The 18,090-nt window shown below is 33.2% G+C and overlaps 2 protein-coding genes across 5 annotated transcripts in view; both read left to right on the forward strand.

Annotated features, from left to right (window-relative positions):
* htk (AT-rich interaction domain hat-trick) overlaps positions 1–1,990 on the forward strand; it is a 138,622-nt gene extending 136,632 nt beyond the window's left edge. For all 4 annotated transcript variants that reach the window (XM_069827320.1, XM_069827483.1, XM_069827403.1 and 1 more), the window contains one exon: positions 609–1,990. In XM_069827320.1, coding sequence (XP_069683421.1) covers positions 609–643 — 35 coding nt within the window. In that variant the 3' untranslated portion in view covers positions 644–1,990. The remainder of the gene's footprint in view (positions 1–608) is intronic.
* Positions 1,991–5,461: 3,471 nt separating this feature from the next.
* LOC138701283 (X-linked retinitis pigmentosa GTPase regulator-like) overlaps positions 5,462–18,090 on the forward strand; it is a 50,934-nt gene continuing 38,305 nt past the window's right edge. Inside the window, exons 1-4 of the mRNA XM_069828055.1 lie at positions 5,462–5,574; positions 12,351–12,476; positions 14,975–15,067; positions 16,058–16,120. Coding sequence (XP_069684156.1) covers positions 5,544–5,574; positions 12,351–12,476; positions 14,975–15,067; positions 16,058–16,120 — 313 coding nt within the window. The 5' untranslated portion in view covers positions 5,462–5,543. The remainder of the gene's footprint in view (positions 5,575–12,350; positions 12,477–14,974; positions 15,068–16,057; positions 16,121–18,090) is intronic.

Below are 18,090 nucleotides of genomic sequence, written 5' to 3' on the forward strand. Positions count from 1 at the left end.
TCAACCCAAGCAATATGACTCCTATGTTAAAGTGTGTATAAATAAACTTACCAAAAAAAAAAAAGCACAGAATAAAAAAGAAACTTATAAAAAAATGAAGAAATAACTTAATGAGTTGGCCATGTTTAAAAATTAGCAGGCTTTGATTATTTCTAAACAAGAGAACATCACTCTTTGACTTAGCAACCATAAGTGATGTTCTCTTGTTTTATAAATTGTCAATGCCTGCTAATTTTTAAACATGTCTCACTGATTAAGTTATTTCTTCGTTGTTTTTATGCATAAGTTTCTTACGGCAATTTCTATATCCTATACCCAGAAAAACACACGGTATACTTTTTTTTTTCATTGGCTGGAGTAATTTGTAATACATTGGAGTTTAGGACTGAAAGTAATTATGTCTCGGTCGTTGTCTGAACCTAAGGAAACAAAATACGATTGTTAATTCATTTACTGATTACTGTTATCATAAGAAGCAGTGAAATTAAATAATTTTCCGTCTCTACATTCCTTGAGTTGTTTCAGTGGTATGAAGATAGAAAGGGTTTTGAATCACTCTCAGAGTGTTTTGTATGCAAGAGTGTAATGTGTTTTCTTAACTCCCATAGAGAGGGCAACAAAGCAGGAAGTGATGTGCTCGTGATGCCCTGGGGCGTGCAGGCAGCGGCGCGTAACTGCACAAACTGTAGTTTTATATATGAAAGCAAAATATTTTCATGGCAAAATGTACAAAGTTAGTTTTACTAAGGGTTTGGTGTTTCAGCATTGCATTTTGACCTGCGAGAGCAATAGAAAATGCTGAATTGTACCAATCTGTATAAAGTTTTTAAAAAGAAAATGAACGAGTGTGTGACGTTTGTGGAGGGTGCAGGGTGTAAAGTGTACAGACACATAACAGACTATATGTGAACGAATAAACTTTATGTGAGTGTCAGGAACAGTTGGACGATGTGTGCAACCTTGACAAGCAGTGAGATTTTAAAATGGCCATGGAGTAGTATTTTATAAATTTCTATTTTTATGCAATGCCAGTTTTACTTCCAGAAGTGGGTGGCATGTATTGATGTTTTATTTATTTCTTACGTAGAGCTGATCAGATGTTTATTATGAATGAGAGATCGAATGCTCTCACCAACAGTTAAAATGCGACATAAAAAAAGTAATAAAACGTGTACAGAGAAGCAGAGAACTGTGAATATTTTCATTACGTTTTATTTTTAAAACAAGTGGCATAATTCTTTACAAAAATTAATTTTGTTTTCTTGCGATTTACCAGTGCAGTTAGTCATTTTAGGACATTGTTGAACAAAAGAAAAAAATAAATAAATAAATCTTCTTTTATTGTTTTCATTGACTAGATTCTCTTTTGTTTTATGAACTGACCAAATATTTTATGAAGGTGACAAATAATAATTGGCACAAAAATGGCTCATGACTGACGATATTTTGTTCCTTACGTTTTTGAGTAACAATCCCAGTGAAGTTGCATTGGTTGAAGTAGACAAATCAAGTACATGAATATAGAAATTTGTTTCCATGCACAGATATTTTTATAGGCACTATATTAAATGCCTAACTTCTTTTAAGCATTTATCAATGCTTTGATACAAAGTTCAATTTTTAACCTTGCATAAATGTTTATAGGTCGTTTTAGAAATAATTTTTTTTTAGCATCAGTACATACTCAGAATGAAAATACAAACACTGGTGAACATTTGGCAAGAACAAAACAGTGCTAGTTAGTATCAAATGTGTGTAACTAGCATTTGGTCATCCTTAGATCTGCTTGCTTACAAAATATAGACAGTGGAAGTTCAAATACAAAGTAGCTAAAACAGTTTTCTGCTTGGTGTATTGTTACACCAGTTGAAATCCAGTCTTAGTTGTCGTTTTCATCTACATTGTGAAAGAACAGCTATGTAAATGTTTCCTAAAATGTTAATATATAAATAAAAATATATTGTTAATAAATAAAATGGATAGGAAAGTATTCTGTTGTATGCTTGCTTCTTTGTAATGTAATCCTCTCCATCACATAATAGGATCTATAGGAATCTCTTCAAAAGAACAAAATAAATGTTGGATTGTCACATTTATGCCTAAAATGGGCCCATTTTAATGTTGCACAAGTTTATTACTTGTTTAACATCTTCTAGATCCTATGTATGACTTGATGTTTCATTTTCTCGACCACAGCAATTCATATACCAAGGACCAACACTGATTCCTATCCAGGATTATGTTAAGGGGAGATTCCACTGAAAATCATGACAATTTTCAAAAATATTTTTGTTGGCTATCTCACATCTTTAGAATGTACTATATTTCCATACCCCAAATGGATTTAGTTCAATTCTGAATACAAATATGTTTAAAAATGTTTTTAAGTTAAGGCTGTAAGAGGGCATAATATTTAAAGAGCTGTCATAATTATTTTTTCATCAAAGAATTCTTTTTTACAAATTTCTGACTACAGATATAGTAACTTTTAGTTCTAAAGTTCACTCCCTGAATTTACTAGATGAATGTAATCGAGGAGAACTATTAGGCATATGTTACATAAATATTAATTTCATATTTCATACTTAGACTTAAACACATAAAATTTGGTAACACAATCACAAGAGAAAAAATGGAACTCTCTGCATCATAATCCACAGTTAATTCCCGATTTACCACGAAAATCGTCTGTAGCTGCATTTAGATTGGCAACAGGCCATGATTGTTTGGCCGAGCACCTGCAGAGAATTGGAATATATCAGTCCCCTAACTGCCAATTGTGCAACTCAAACCAAGAAATGGATTCGGAAGACCTCAAAATCTGTGCTTCAGTGGCTGACCATGATAATATCTTTGAAAAATATTGGAGTGCAAGAGGTCAAATGACTTTATTGTCAAACGCCTGGCATTAGAAAACAACAACATAAATATTCATTTTGCTTCCAAATCCATTTTCCGTAAGTTTATTTTTCTTGATTCAACATAAACTTTTTTATGCCAAATATTAATCAGTCTGGATGAAATTTTTGCTGCAAGTATTTATGAGGTATAATCCCATCGCTCTTATTTTCAGCAGCCAATCACATTGCAGGTCTGCTACATTTAAACGTGTGGGTCTTGCCATTTGCTGCCGATGACGTTATGCACTTAATCTAATCGCCTGCCATTTTAGTTCTTTTGTTGGCGTTTGCAGAAAGCACATGGGGACGTTATTTGTCACTCAATTATTTACTCAATTACAGTGTGTTTGATATATTATTATAGGTTCTACGACATGATAATGTTTAACGGTGCAGCAAATAGATTCGTCTGGTAGTTCGGCAACAAAAGAACAAAAATGGCGAATGATACTACCTACCTAGACTTTATAGAGTTTTCACTTCCTAAGGCTTAAGCAAAGAGGAGGAGTTATGCCGGAAATAACAGCAAGTCGACTATAGCTGCATGTTTCTATGCATTTATTTGTAAGAAATGCTATTAGTTTATTTTATTAATATTTTTTAAATGAATTATAGAAAAAATTACATTTTCAAAACTTCAAAACAATTCTTGAAAATGAGTAAATGAGATATTTCATAAAATGAATGCATGGAAATATTTCTCTGTCTTCTGAATGTAACCAAAAAATATTGAGCTCTTGTATTAAAAACGTGTAGGTTTGAAAATATTTCTAAAAGAAATATAAAAAAAATCAAAACATTTGGGAGCTCAAAATTTGGATTTTGTTAGTCCTTTACATAGTAAACATGCTCAAAATTTGGTTGAAAAAAAAAATACGGAAAAATGTCATTTTTAGTGGAGTGTCCTCTTATGGATTGCAGTTATTCCTCTGATTTGACTTCTCATAGAAGATTGAAGTTTATTCCTGAAATTAATGGCAAATTTACGTTTGCAGATCACTGGTGGGAAAATTTGTTTATAAATACTCAAAAGTTCCTATATCTTTAGCTTCACTGCATTAAATTCACGAAAGAGAGAAAAAAAATCCTTTTATCCTATTTTAATAAAAGTCCTCGAACTCATTTCATAAAATTACTGGCCACAAAGATCTGATAAGGTGTTGATACTGGCCACAAAGGGCTGATAATGTGTTGATACTGGCCACGTGGCCTTATGTTCAGACCTGCCATAATATCAAGCAAAGTCAGTGAAATACCAGCTAGTTGGCAACCCTAAAGCCTGGGAGGCTCAGATTGAACTTTCTCCATCACCAATAGAATATTAGATAACATAATGTTTCAAAAGTTGAATCTGATTTTGCCTTCACTAAAAAGTTCGTCAGAAGTGATCTTTGTCCTGTATAAATTTCTTCTTCTCAGTAGTCCACTTCTGGTTACTGCCCTATTACCTCTTCTACATTTTAGACACAAAAATTTAGTGAAGAAACTCTTCTATAATGTCGAACTTGGTGCTGTCAACAAATTTATCTCCAAGCATAAATATCAGCAAGGGAAGAAGATTCAACTATCTCTTAAAGAAAAGGTAAGTATCCATTTCATTAGTATGTTCAGAAAGTAATTTTGCATTAATTCATGTTTATTACAAAAAGTTATTATAATATGTGGAATATGCTCCCATGTTGCAATACAATTTAGTAATTATGTAGTAAACATCGGCCAAGCCATCATCTTCCCGCAGTTCGGGTCCAGGGAACATACTTTCCCTATTAGAGTGTAAAGAGGCTAACAATATGTCAATCATAAGAAAACGTTGAAAATATATATATATATATATATATATATATATATATATATATATATATATATATATATACCCTATTATGGGGAAGGTGGCCTGGTCGATATTTACTACATAAAATATACATGCGTATGTTGTACGGAAGGCATGAATTCTTTATTTTTCATATTACATTCCGTAATGGTTTCATATTACATATTACATGTTATATACTCGAGCAAAATTATATACGGCAAATAAAAGAAAATGCTATCCCTATCTTCGTGACGTTACGTCATAATAATATGCGGGCACGGCCTACATAGTTCCACCTCTTTTGAGTACATTGTACTATGTCAATAAACTACAGAAGGAATTCTGGAATGTAATTTACAGCTTGCGTGACACAATAACCTCTCGCTGGGGTCACGACTCAACAAGTCGATTTTTCAGGTTATATTCAAAGGATCGATCATTTCACTTCTCTACTTTCCAGCCGTCTTTCTCTTTACTACTATAAATGTCAATATCTCGGCAATTAACTTCGTCTCGTCCTCTGAATAATTAACGAAGTTTGTAAGGAAATTCCCGAGTGCAATTATTCCCCATTCCGTAGTATGGCAGAAGATGCGGGCAAAATTGATTTGAATGGATATCGTTCTTCCTTTGTTTTATATACCAACTTAAGCATATTAATGTAATACGAATTATTGGTAAATACATAGTTGTTTATTTATATAATGTTTCTTTTTATATTCTTTTATACTCGGAACTGATAATGTTGAAGAAGAATGTGTAAAAATTAAGAAGTTTTAAAAGCTATTAGTAGTTTTCTGGTGACCAAGTTGTTAGTTGACATTTTCAATATGGCGGCGAATATGGACGTTGACATTCCAGGTATCAAAATACTTTTGCATGAAGAATGTTACACTTATTTCATTTAGTAATGCATGTATCATGAATTTATTAATAAATAATGACACTATATGATTTTAATGAAAGTAATTGTTTATTTTTCAGTAGAGTTTATTTAATTGTTGTGGTAACATTGTGTAGTAGCGTCTGCTATAAAGCGTAGATCTGTCTGTGTAATGTTATTTTTCGACAAAATACTGCTTGTAAGTAAATAGAGACAAACAAAATATGTAACAAATATATTTTTGATATTTCACTATTGAATTATTTTGGTAAATGTGTGTTGTCATCTATTTCTCATCATCGTAATATTGTTGGGTTCAGTTGCTGTCAGTCGACGTGCATTGAATAAATAATTTATTAATTTTCAATATTTTTTTCGTAATTAATCGAACCTAAAATAGCATTATTTGTTCTAAATCTTGTAATACGGTATTCCTCTTTTTATTAAAAAAATATATAGGAACACCTCGTAGGCCTCAGTACTTTTATTATCATAATTTGTAGATTTATACCATAATAAAATCGACATTTTCGTGTAATAACTTATTTTCTCTTTTTTATATTCAGGGACAAAAAGCTAGAATGCTAGCTTGAATTTTATTACACAATAAAAATTTATATGAAGCTTGAAATTGGTCACTGCAATTCCTCACTTTCATTGAGAACAAATTTTATCCAATCCTAAACAAACTGGACTTTTTTTCATGGAGGAGGGACCCGAAGGCTTGCACTGCAGCCTGAGGCTTATTGTGCTTACCACTCCTGTTCTGTGATTATTTGTCGCCGAACGGTTAATAATTTTATATTTATTTATTATATCAAATAGGAATTTTGTGTCTGTATACAATTTTTTTTAAATAAAATACAACAGACAATTTTTTTGCACCTAAATGTTAATAATAGTTCACAAAATCAGTACATACACTAAACAGTATGTCCAAGTTATACACAACTTGCAATTTCATGAATGACAATTTCGTTAAATTTGGTGAAATCACAGATGTTTTTCAACCAATAGTCTAAATTGCACAAAGCCAATCTTGTTTTACTACATTTTCTGAATATTTTAGTTTTACAAATAAAAAAAATTGTATTCACATTGACATGTATACTATAATAAAATACAAATACAATACACTTAATCACTATGACAACACAACAATACTAATAAAGATGATATCGATTCAGAGCAAAAAGATAGTAGGTAGTAGCAGTAGTAGTAGTAATAATAATAATAATAATAATAATAATAATAATAATAATAATAATAATAATAAATTATTGGGGATCATCAGTGCGGTTTTCGGCGTAATAGATCGACTATTGATCAGATTTTTTGTATTCGACAGATAATGGAGAAAAAATGGGAGTATAAGGGTACAGTACATCAGTTATTCATAGATTTAAAAAAGGCATACGACTCGGTTAAGAGGGAAGTATTATATGATATTCTTATTGAATTTGGTATTCCCAAGAAACTAGTTCGATTAATTAAAATGTGTCTCAGTGAAACATACAGCAGAGTCCGTATAGGTCAGTTTCTATCTGATGCTTTTCCAATTCACTGCGGGCTAAAGCAGGGAGATGCACTATCACCTTTACTTTTTAACTTCGCGCTAGAATATGCCATTAGGAAAGTTCAGGATAACAGGCAGGGTTTGGAATTGAACGGGTTACATCAGCTTCTTGTCTATGCGGATGACGTGAATATATTAGGAGAAAATACACAAACGATTAGGGAAAACACGGAAATTTTATTTGAAGCAAGTAGAGCGATCGGTTTGGAAGTAAATCCCGAAAAGACAAAGTATATGATTATGTCTCGTGACCAGAATATTGTACGAAATGGAAATATAAAAATTGGAGATTTATCCTTCGAAGAGGTGGAAAAATTCAAATATCTTGGAGCAACAGTAACAAATATAAATGACACTCGGGAGAAAATTAAACGCAGAATAAATATGGGAAATGCGTGTTATTATTCGGTTGAGAAGCTCTTATCATCCAGTCTGCTGTCCAAAAATCTGAAAGTTAGAATTTATAAAACAGTTATATTACCGGTTGTTCTTTATGGTTGTGAAACTTGGACTCTCACTCTGAGAGAGGAACATAGGTTCAGGGTGTTTGAGAATAAGGTGCTTAGGAAAATATTTGGGGCTAAGCGGGATGAAGTTACAGGAGAATGGAGAAAGTTACACAACACAGAACTGCACGCATTGTATTCTTCACCTGACATAATTAGGAACATTAAATGCAGACGTTTGAGATGGGCAGGGCATGTAGCACGTATGGGCGAATCCAGAAATGCATATAGAGTGTTAGTTGGGAGACCGGAGGGAAAAAGACCTTTAGGGAGGCCGAGACGTAGATGGGAGGATAATATTAAAATGGATTTGAGGGAGGTGGGGTATGATGATAGAGACTGGATTAATCTTGCTCAGGATAGGGACCGCTGGCGGGCTTATGTGAGGGCGGCAATGAACCTTCGGGTTCCTTAAAAGCCATTTGTAAGTAAGTAATAATAATAATAATAATAATAATAATAATAATAATAATAATAAATATGCAAGGAGTCTATATAGGTTTGTTTTATCCATGTCTAGCGTTTTGCCGTCACAGCTCAGAACTGTGACAGGTCTGAAAAAGTCCCTGTGATAGGTAATAGCAATTTTGTCACAGTGTGCTTTTGTGTTCGGATGATTCTTGGCGATTGCGAATGTTTCTCATCGCGAGCTGACAGATGTTCATTGTTCTGCGAATTGATATATCGGTGCCATGTCTCATATCAACAATACTGATTAGTGCGGCGAGTATAACAAACACGCTCTGAGCTGTGTTATCGCGATGTGAGGGCGCGTAAACGGCCGCGAAATCGTGAACTTATAACTTATTCAACTTGAAATATTTATTTAAGCAAATTTGTGCTATTGTAGAAAAGAAATATTGTAGGCTATCTTCACATTCGTAAAGTTATCGTGAAGAACCTTTTCAAACTTGTATCATGAATAACTATTGTAGTACTGCTGTAAAATGTCGCAAAAGAAACTAAGCAGAGGTGAATAATCGTCATCTGACGTGCAAGTTACCATGTCAACCGTGCATTGAAACTTATTATGTCCAGCATGGCACGTCATTCCGCAATAAATTGACACCGAATATGAACAAAATCCATTCTATAGTTTAGGAGAAATCCAAGTACACAAATGGACAGATGACATATCGAAAACAAGTTTTTTGACAGCTATTTCTGAAAGTAGATCTTTTAACACTAGCGCGAAAAGTATTTTTAACACTGATTTTCGTTCATCGCTGTGGAATAACAGCATGCCTGATCATGAAACGAGCGGGCCCGAGTTCAAATTCTGGCTGGGACAAGTTTCCTGGTTGAAGTTTTTCCGGGGTTTTCCCTCAACCCATTAACAGAAAATGTTAGATAACTTTCGGTGCTGGACCCTGTACTCATTTCGCTGGCATTACCACCTTCATCTCGTTCAGACGATAGATAACCTTGGCAGTTGATAAAGCGTCGTAAAATAACCAATTAAAAAAAACACTGACTTTCAACCTGTTTGCGGCGATTGTCATTTGAAGAGTTCGCGGGAAAAACGATGAATGTCACAGTTTTGTTAAGGTTGATGTCAATATCTAATTCAATGGATCACTGCGAAATTTAATGTTGTTCTTATGAAAAATGGTAAAAAGGAGAATTATCACCACGAATACAGTAATCCTTTCCTTTATTTTCTATAGAAACAGCACTACATCTTGCAGTTATAGACTCAATTAGATCATTATGTAATCCTTAACAGAAATGTGATATTCATCGTTTTTCCCGCGAACTCATTTGTTTCCCACCAGAAGTCATAGGCAGCAATCTCGACTGATCAGTAAGACAATAAAAGGTCTAGGCCTACTTTTAAAATTATTGGTTTTTGGTTAAATGAACATACACAAGTTAAATAAATTGTTAAAAAAATTATTGTATCGATAAGTGTATGAAATAATTAATAATTACGTGTAATTAAAAAAAAACCTAGGAGACATTCAGGTTTTGAAGCTAGGACCTCTCATTCTGCAGAAGAATATCCTATTATTGACAATGAGCTGCATCATCGCATGCTTTTAATGTGATAAAGTGAATTATCCAAAGAGACGAAAACTCTTTGGATATTAGAATAAGCCTAATAATAATAATAATAATAATAATAATAATAGTAGTAGTAGTAGTAGTAGTAGTAGTAGTAGTAGTAGTAGTAGTAGTAGTAGTAGTAGTAGTCCACACCTGTGGAGTAACGGTCAGCGCGTCTGGCCGCGAAACCAGGTGGCCTGGGTTCGATTCCCAGTCGGGACAAGTTACCTGGTTGAGGTTTTTTCCGGGATTTTCCCTCAACCCAATATGAGCAAATGCTGGGTAACTTTCGGTGCTGGACCCCGGACTCATTTCACCGGCATTATCACCTTCATCACATTCAGACGCTAAATAACCTTGGATGTTGATAAAGCGTCGTAAAATAATAATAATAATAATAATAATAATAATAATAATAATAATAACATTACTGTACATAAACAGATTAGGTTATATTATAAATTAAGATATTCAACTTGGGCTTTTGTTGATAAAGCGTCATAAAATAAACCACAAAAAAGATATAAAAACTAATATTTGCTAGCACAGCCATAACCAGAGCCTTCTTCAGTTACAAGCCGGAGTAGGTTTGACAACGCTGAGTGGAGACGGGAGATTCTAAAGTGATATTGATGTAATATTGTGCTTGCTCATTGCTTTCGTTGTACCCTATGATCTAGGGTTGAACGTAACGTGTATTTTTTCAATATTATTGTATGAACACAAGTAAGATCAAGATTCAGAGTAGCGATGTAAATTATTACGGATTCGAAAATAGTGTTTATTGCAATCAATTAGCTGTACGGCGTAAGTAGGCTACTTACATGCAAAGACTGCCACTTAAAATAATTACAAAAACATATTTTTTATTAATAATACAAAGGTAAATAAATAAATAAAAAAGATATTTCTTGCACCGAATATAATAAAATCAATAATACAATAAAGACGTAACTTTGAATATGTATTTATATTAGGCGATTGTCACGATGGCCATGACTAAACCAAGATAAACATGTGACTTCGATTCGTGAGTCACAGTTGACATGTGACACCATCAATTAGCACAACAGAAAACACTAATAGATGCTAGAGATTTAACAATGAATTAAAAAAATAGCTTCATCACAATATTATGATTGCTTTCATTTACCGAGAACTCGACAAATAAGTACTATTTGAAATAACGGAATCTAGAAACAAGGGGGAAAACCACACTACACAATGTGGGCATAGAAAATGCCCGCATTCCACCATTGGCTTTCTATATAGGAACATTTATAGAGCCAGAACAAGAGAATCTCCCTATATCATGAAGTCGTGATTATAACGATAGACAATACAGATTAAAGCTGAAAGAAAATTTACAGGTGCATAGTTTTACTATCCTTCATATCTTTATGTGGGACTACGTGTGGGCGGTGCAAAAAATGAAACGAAGACAATACAAGGAGAACTGTAAGAATTCAAGGATAACGGTAAGTCATGAAGAACAATAAAAATACAAGGAGAACAAGGGGCAGACAATAAGAATAAGAGGAATACAAGGAGAATGGGAGAAGACGAGAGGAAAACAAGGCAAGGCAAGGAGAACGAGGGAAATACAAGGATAACGGTAAGACAAGGAGAACATGAGAAATATAAGGAGAACAGGGGGCAGACGATAAGAATAAGAGGAATACAAGGAAAACCAGGAGAAGGCAAGGAGAACAAGGGGAGGTCAAGAAGAGCAAGGAAAAGACGGTGAAAACAAGAAGAAGACAAAGTGAAACAGGTTACCGTATACGAAGAAAAAAAAAACAATGGCAAGACGAGAACAAGTGAAATTCAGAGAACATGAACTGCAATCTTCCATCAAGTCGTCTTCAATTAACTCCTGCAAGGGTTAGAATTCATAAGGATGATATTTAGTATACTATTCTATATTTTCCAGGCAATTGCTTTCGAGATATCTAATGCAGATTCTATTTCACGCATAGAAGAATGTATTTTCTTTTTGACCATTAGCAAAAGTCTTGTTTCAAATCGTTGTCAGTGGACGGTCTACCAGATCTTGTTATGGTTTTGACGTGTCCATGTTCTCTGAATTTCGCTCCTATTCTGTTCACAGGTGATTGAGAAATAGGTGGCAGATTTGGATGAGATTATAGTTACTGCATATTCCGTAAACTGCCTTGAAATGTGGAGGGCAGAATCACTATTTTTCCTGCTAAGAGATCGTGCTAAAGTGATCGGGAGACTACAAAATCGTATAGACATCTTATTTATCGTGGATACCTCTTGTATACCGGTATTTCTTCTGTCACCAAATTCTGTCATCATCAGGATCTCAATTCTCTCATTTTTTGTTAAGAACGTCTTCATTTATGTTGATTTCATTAATAAAACTGCTTTCTTATCAAGGACTAACAAACTGTATCAACAATAAAATTGTTACCATAGTAACCACAACCATAGTGCGTCTGTATAAAACAAATGAAATACTGCATTTATCATGATGTAGTATTGTCAAATTGTATTCTGTTTAGTCTGTATTCCTGACTCAAAAAGTATCATGTCGTTTTTTTTAATCGCAGATGTATTAAATAAACGTAAATTAATTATGAATTTCCGTCTTGATGTTTAGAAAGTGGAGCTGTATTCACATTTGGACGCAGCCGATTTGCTGATAACGTCCCGAGTCATTTTTATATCCGAAATGATCCTGTCGTGGAAATCACATGTGGAGATGAGCATACTGCTGTTATTTGCCGTAAGTAATAAATCTACCCAGTATTTTGCATGACGCATTATATGAAAACCTTTCGTTGTTTTGCTTGCGAAAGGCTAAAGAAACAGTATGCTGTTACCTTGTATGGACTCAGCAGGGTAGTGGGCCTAACATTCACTTACGAGTATGCTATTATTGTTATCACAATTTCAGTTTGTAGGTAAGCTCATCCAAAACATGTCTTCTACAATTTTAACATTCAAATAAAAACCTTACTCAACAAAGTAACCTACTGAGCTTCTATTCCGGACCTATATGCTATAAAATATTTATTTTAAAGGTGAAAAAATTCTTATTTTAACATAAAAAAAAGGGAAAAATGTTTTTCTAGATTTGTGAAAAAAAAAAAAAAAAACATCAAAAGACACGTTTTGAAACTATAAGACTCATTTGTTTTCAGTGTAAAATTATGTTCCTGCGTTCCTTGTATAAGGGTACATTTTTCAAACAATATTTTATATATGAGTGTATCTTCTATGTCCTCACCTATATCTCTAATCTGCTCTTGATGTGAAATACACACCATCTAGTATACTGGGTGTTCAGTTCAAAATGTGTCATGGCTCGCTGTATGCCGTCATGTGGCTAGCTGATGAGCCTAGAGAATTCAATCTTCCTACACTTCCGCAGAGGTGTATAACCTAAGAGGCAGAAAAGTTGCCTAGCAAGTACGGTGTTCATTCTGAAGAGTACGTACCGATATGTACGGTAACGCCGGTAGTGGCAGGAATGTGAACTGTTTGGAAATACGTACTGTCGGGATATGGGGAGAGGGTTAAGACGATTACTTACGTATTTGTTGACATTAACTTGACGGTCAACATGGACACGGAACATTTATTTGTGTTGTGGAATGTTGCCGTACGCAACCGATGATAACAAATACCCTGCGTACGACTTGCCTGCGCAAAACACAGTTCGGAAGAGGTTATGGTAGCACACAGACCATACAGACCGCCATCTGTTGCTACGACGTTCAAGTTATACCGTACACGTTCTCAAGTTCAGATTGAAGAACGCCTTAAATAATAGGCAACTTCTCTAACATATAAGCTGAAACTCGCTTCAAATCGGTGACTCAACAACAGTGACGTCATGACACACTTTGAAATGAACACCCAGTATAGTCACGAAGCTCAATACGTAGTAAATATGCATCCATAGATAGTTGCTAACCACTAGGATCGCTACTATCGCCTATCACAGATAATGCGAAATAAATAGATAGATAGAGAGATAGATAGATAGATAGATATATTAGATAGATAGATAGATAGATAGATAGATAGATAGATAGATAGATAGATAGATAGATAGATAGATAGATAGATAGATAGATAGATAGATAGATAGATAGATAGATAGATAGATAGATAGATAGATAGATAGATAGATAGATAGATAGATAGATAGATAGATAGATAGATAGATAGATAGATAGATAGATAGATAGATAGATAGATAGATAGATAGATAGATAGATAGATTAGATAGATAGATAGATTAGATAGATTAGATTAGATTAGATAGATAGATAGATAGATAGAGAGATAGATAGATAGATAGATAGATAGATAGATAGATAGATAGATAGATAGATAGATAGATAGATAGATAGATAGGTAGCTAGGTAGGTAGGTAGGTAGCTAGGTAGGTAGATAGATAGATAGATAGATAGATAGATAGATAGATAGATAGATAGATAGATAGATAGATAGATAGATAGGTAGCTAGGTAGGTAGGTAGGTAGCTAGGTAGGTAGATAGATAGATAGATAGATAGATAGATAGATAGATAGATAGATAGATAGATAGATAGATAGATAGATAGATAGGTAGATAGGTAGGTAGGTAGCTAGGTAGGTAGATAGATAGATAGATAGATAGATAGATAGATAGATAGATAGATAGATAGATAGATAGATGGGTGGGTGGGTGGGTGGGTGGGTGGGTGGGTGGGTGGATGGATGGATGGATGGATGGATGGATGGATGGATAGATAGATAGATAGATAGATAGATAGATAGATAGATAGATAGATAGATAGATAGATAGATAGATAGATAGATAGATAGGTGGGTAGGTGGGTGGGTGGGTGGGTGGATGGATGGATGGATGGATGGATGGATGGATGGATGGATGGATGGATAGATAGATAGAACTTTATTGTCGAAGGCATAATATATGCATAGACATGGTCAAATATATACAATTACAATTTAATTTATAATAATTCAAATAAAAAGAAACATTATTCATTTCGAGGGCCCATGCGTGCATCCTCATGATTGTAGGGACACAATTTTATTAATTTCGTTTTTATATAATTCCTAAATTCGAGAGAATAGTACCGGCACAGTCTATTGTTCCTAGCACCCTCACAACTCAAGCTTCGTGACTGTATATACTAGACTGTGCCGTTACTATGATGACACTGGTGTTGTTATGCTTATTTTAATGCTTTCTTTAATTAATTTTCAGAAAAAGGAAGAGTCTTCGTATTTGGGAATAACGATTTTGGACAGCTTGGACTAGGCCACAAGAATGTTACAGTGAAACCAAGCTGCGTGAAAAGTAAGTTGATAAAGTATATTAAAAGTTATTTACGCAACGCAAGTATTCAAAATTACATTTTATTTTGTAAACCGATGTGTGCCAAACGAAGCTGCAGATTGAGTGTAGCAGACCGTACAAACAAAATAAAATCACTTTTAACATGTGTCGTACACTGTTTTTAGAAAGCTGTTCGTCAATGCTATTATTGAGACAATTTCACCGACTTTTCCACTACTGTATTCTCCCTCATTGTAGAGTGAAAATTCATCACATTGAAACGTATGAACTATAAAACGTCGTTGATAATACCAAGCTGTGATATAGCTCACTTGTAGAGTATTCAATCATATATCGAGAGGTTGCTGGTTCAAACCTGAATATCGCCTAATTTTTATAATCATTATTTTTAATACTTAATTGTTTTATACAGTTACCAATAATGAAAATCCACACAGTTTTTTATATTTATTTGGTTATAAGCAAGTGATAGAGAAATAAGCTTCATATGGCTACAGTTTCAACATTTAGCACCATGAAATTAGAACTTTTTTTTGTATATACCGGTATTTATTCAATTATCCGGCAAAATCTCGTATCCGGAACTAGCCTGGTCCCTTTGGTGCCGGATAAGAGGGATTGTACTGTACATTGGTTTCTATTGAAAATACAGGATAATTTGCTTACCTACGCTCTCAAAAATTTTCTATTAAAAATTTATTGATTGCATATCTGCAGAAGAAACATTTATGAACACAGCGATTTAAGCATTTTTACTTTTGTTTAGGGGACTCTGATTGTTTATATGTGATGAAATTATATCCACATTTCTTGCAGACATTTAAAAACAAAATGCAGTGCTCTCAACTGTGACAGGCTTCCAACTTGCTGATAGTCATTCAATTTGTATTTCATCAGTCTTTGTCGTGTATTTTACTGTTCCAGACTTTTCCTGGGCACCGTCATTATAAACTGCAGTCTCATTAATTTGTATCTTTAATTTCTGTTCAGGTTTGAAGCCAGAGAAGGCCGTACACATTGCTTGTGGAAGAGCACACACGTTAGTTAGCACAGGTAAGCTATTATTGCAGTGTATTTTTTGTCTACTTTTGTAAATATTGTTTTTGCAAGGGAATTGTAATAATAATAATAATAATAATAATAATAATAATAATAATAATAATAATAATAATAACAATAATAATAATAACAATAATAATAATAATAATAATAATAATAATAATAATAATAATAATATAGGCCTAATTATAACTATAATTATAAGTAATAGTAGTAGTAGTAGTAATAATAATAATAATAATAATAATAATAATAATAATAATAATAATAATAATATAGGCCTAATTATAACTATAATTATAAGTAATAGTAGTAGTAGTAGTAATAATAATAATAATAATAATAATAATAATAATAATAATAATAATAATAATAATGATAATAATAATAATAACAATAATAATAATAATAATAATAACAATAATAATAATAATAATACTAATATAGGCCTAATTATAACTATAATTATAAGTAATACTAGTAATAATAATAATAATAATAATAATAATAATAATAATAACAACAATAATAATAATAATAATAATAATAATAATAATAATACTAATATAGGCCTAATTATAACTATAATTATAAGTAATAGTAGTAATAATAATAATAACAATAATAATAATAATATAGGCCTAATTATAACTATAATTATAGGGGAGAGTCGGGTAGTATCGGAATCGGGTAATATCGGACAGTGAGTTTCTTTCATCTGCCACACGATGATAGTACCTGATTGACATGGTTACGTTTCTGTGATGTCACATAGAGAAACGTAACCATGTCATTCAGGTACTACCAGATGGTGGTAGATGAAAGAAACGCACTGTCCGATACTACCCGATGTCCGATACTACCCGACTCTCCCCTAAGTAATAGTAGTAGTAGTAATAATAATAATAATAATAATAATAATAATAATAATAATAATAATAATAATAATAATAATAATAATAATAATAATAATAATAATGAGTTGCTTGTTTTGCATCTTGGTCATAATAATAATTATATCCATGAGCAGGCTTAAGATAAGATGTGTAATTCCTAAGTTATTGACTGTTGTCAGCTTGCCGGTGATGATAATACATCAATATTATTTTCTTTGCTTAATTTATACTCTACTTTATAAAGTATACTTGTATTGAAACAATTATATTTTGTGAGGGGGGTTAGAAGTTATCCCTGGCAGGGATGTAAATATGAATTTATGAGAGGGGGATAACTTTCCAACAGGGGAGGAAATTCCCCCCATCCCCTCCCCTTGTTAATTCGCACCCTGTATACAGCAGTAGTCTATATTATTCGTGAAAATTTACTTTGTACAAGTTACTTCATACCAGTAACAATAAATTACAAAGTAAAATTAATATAAACAATTATAGGAGAATTATGTAGAAGTAAAGTGGAAAATAATGTTGTGAGAGTCATCAATATCGTAGAACTTGTTATTCTTTGTTGTTGTGGCATTATATTCCTGCGGGCTATCTTCTTGATATTTGTCAACATGGCTGAATATGCCAGAGGAGTATTCACTCAGAATCGCCAGACTTAAAAATTAAACTCCCTATAGATACTACCCACCAAGTTGGCAACCCTGTCCATTGTTATTAACGTACTCACTAAGCCACTCAGATGTTTAAATAACAGTTATATGCAACATTTTGTTGCTGTTATTATTCTACTGCTACTACTACTGCTACTACTACTACTACTACTACTGCTACTGCTACTACCACTACTACTACTACTGCTACCACTGCTGCTACTACTACTACTACTGCTGCTACTGCTACTATTGCTACTGCTACTACTACTACTGCTACTGCTACTACTACTACTACTGCTACTACTACTACTGCTACTGCTACTACTACTACTACTGCTGCTACTGCTACTACTACTACTACTGCTACTACTACTGCTACTGCTGCTACTACTGCTACTACTACTGCTAC

This window comes from Periplaneta americana, chromosome 1 (genome assembly GCF_040183065.1).
Source record: "Periplaneta americana isolate PAMFEO1 chromosome 1, P.americana_PAMFEO1_priV1, whole genome shotgun sequence".
Classification (NCBI taxonomy): domain Eukaryota; kingdom Metazoa; phylum Arthropoda; class Insecta; order Blattodea; family Blattidae; genus Periplaneta; species Periplaneta americana.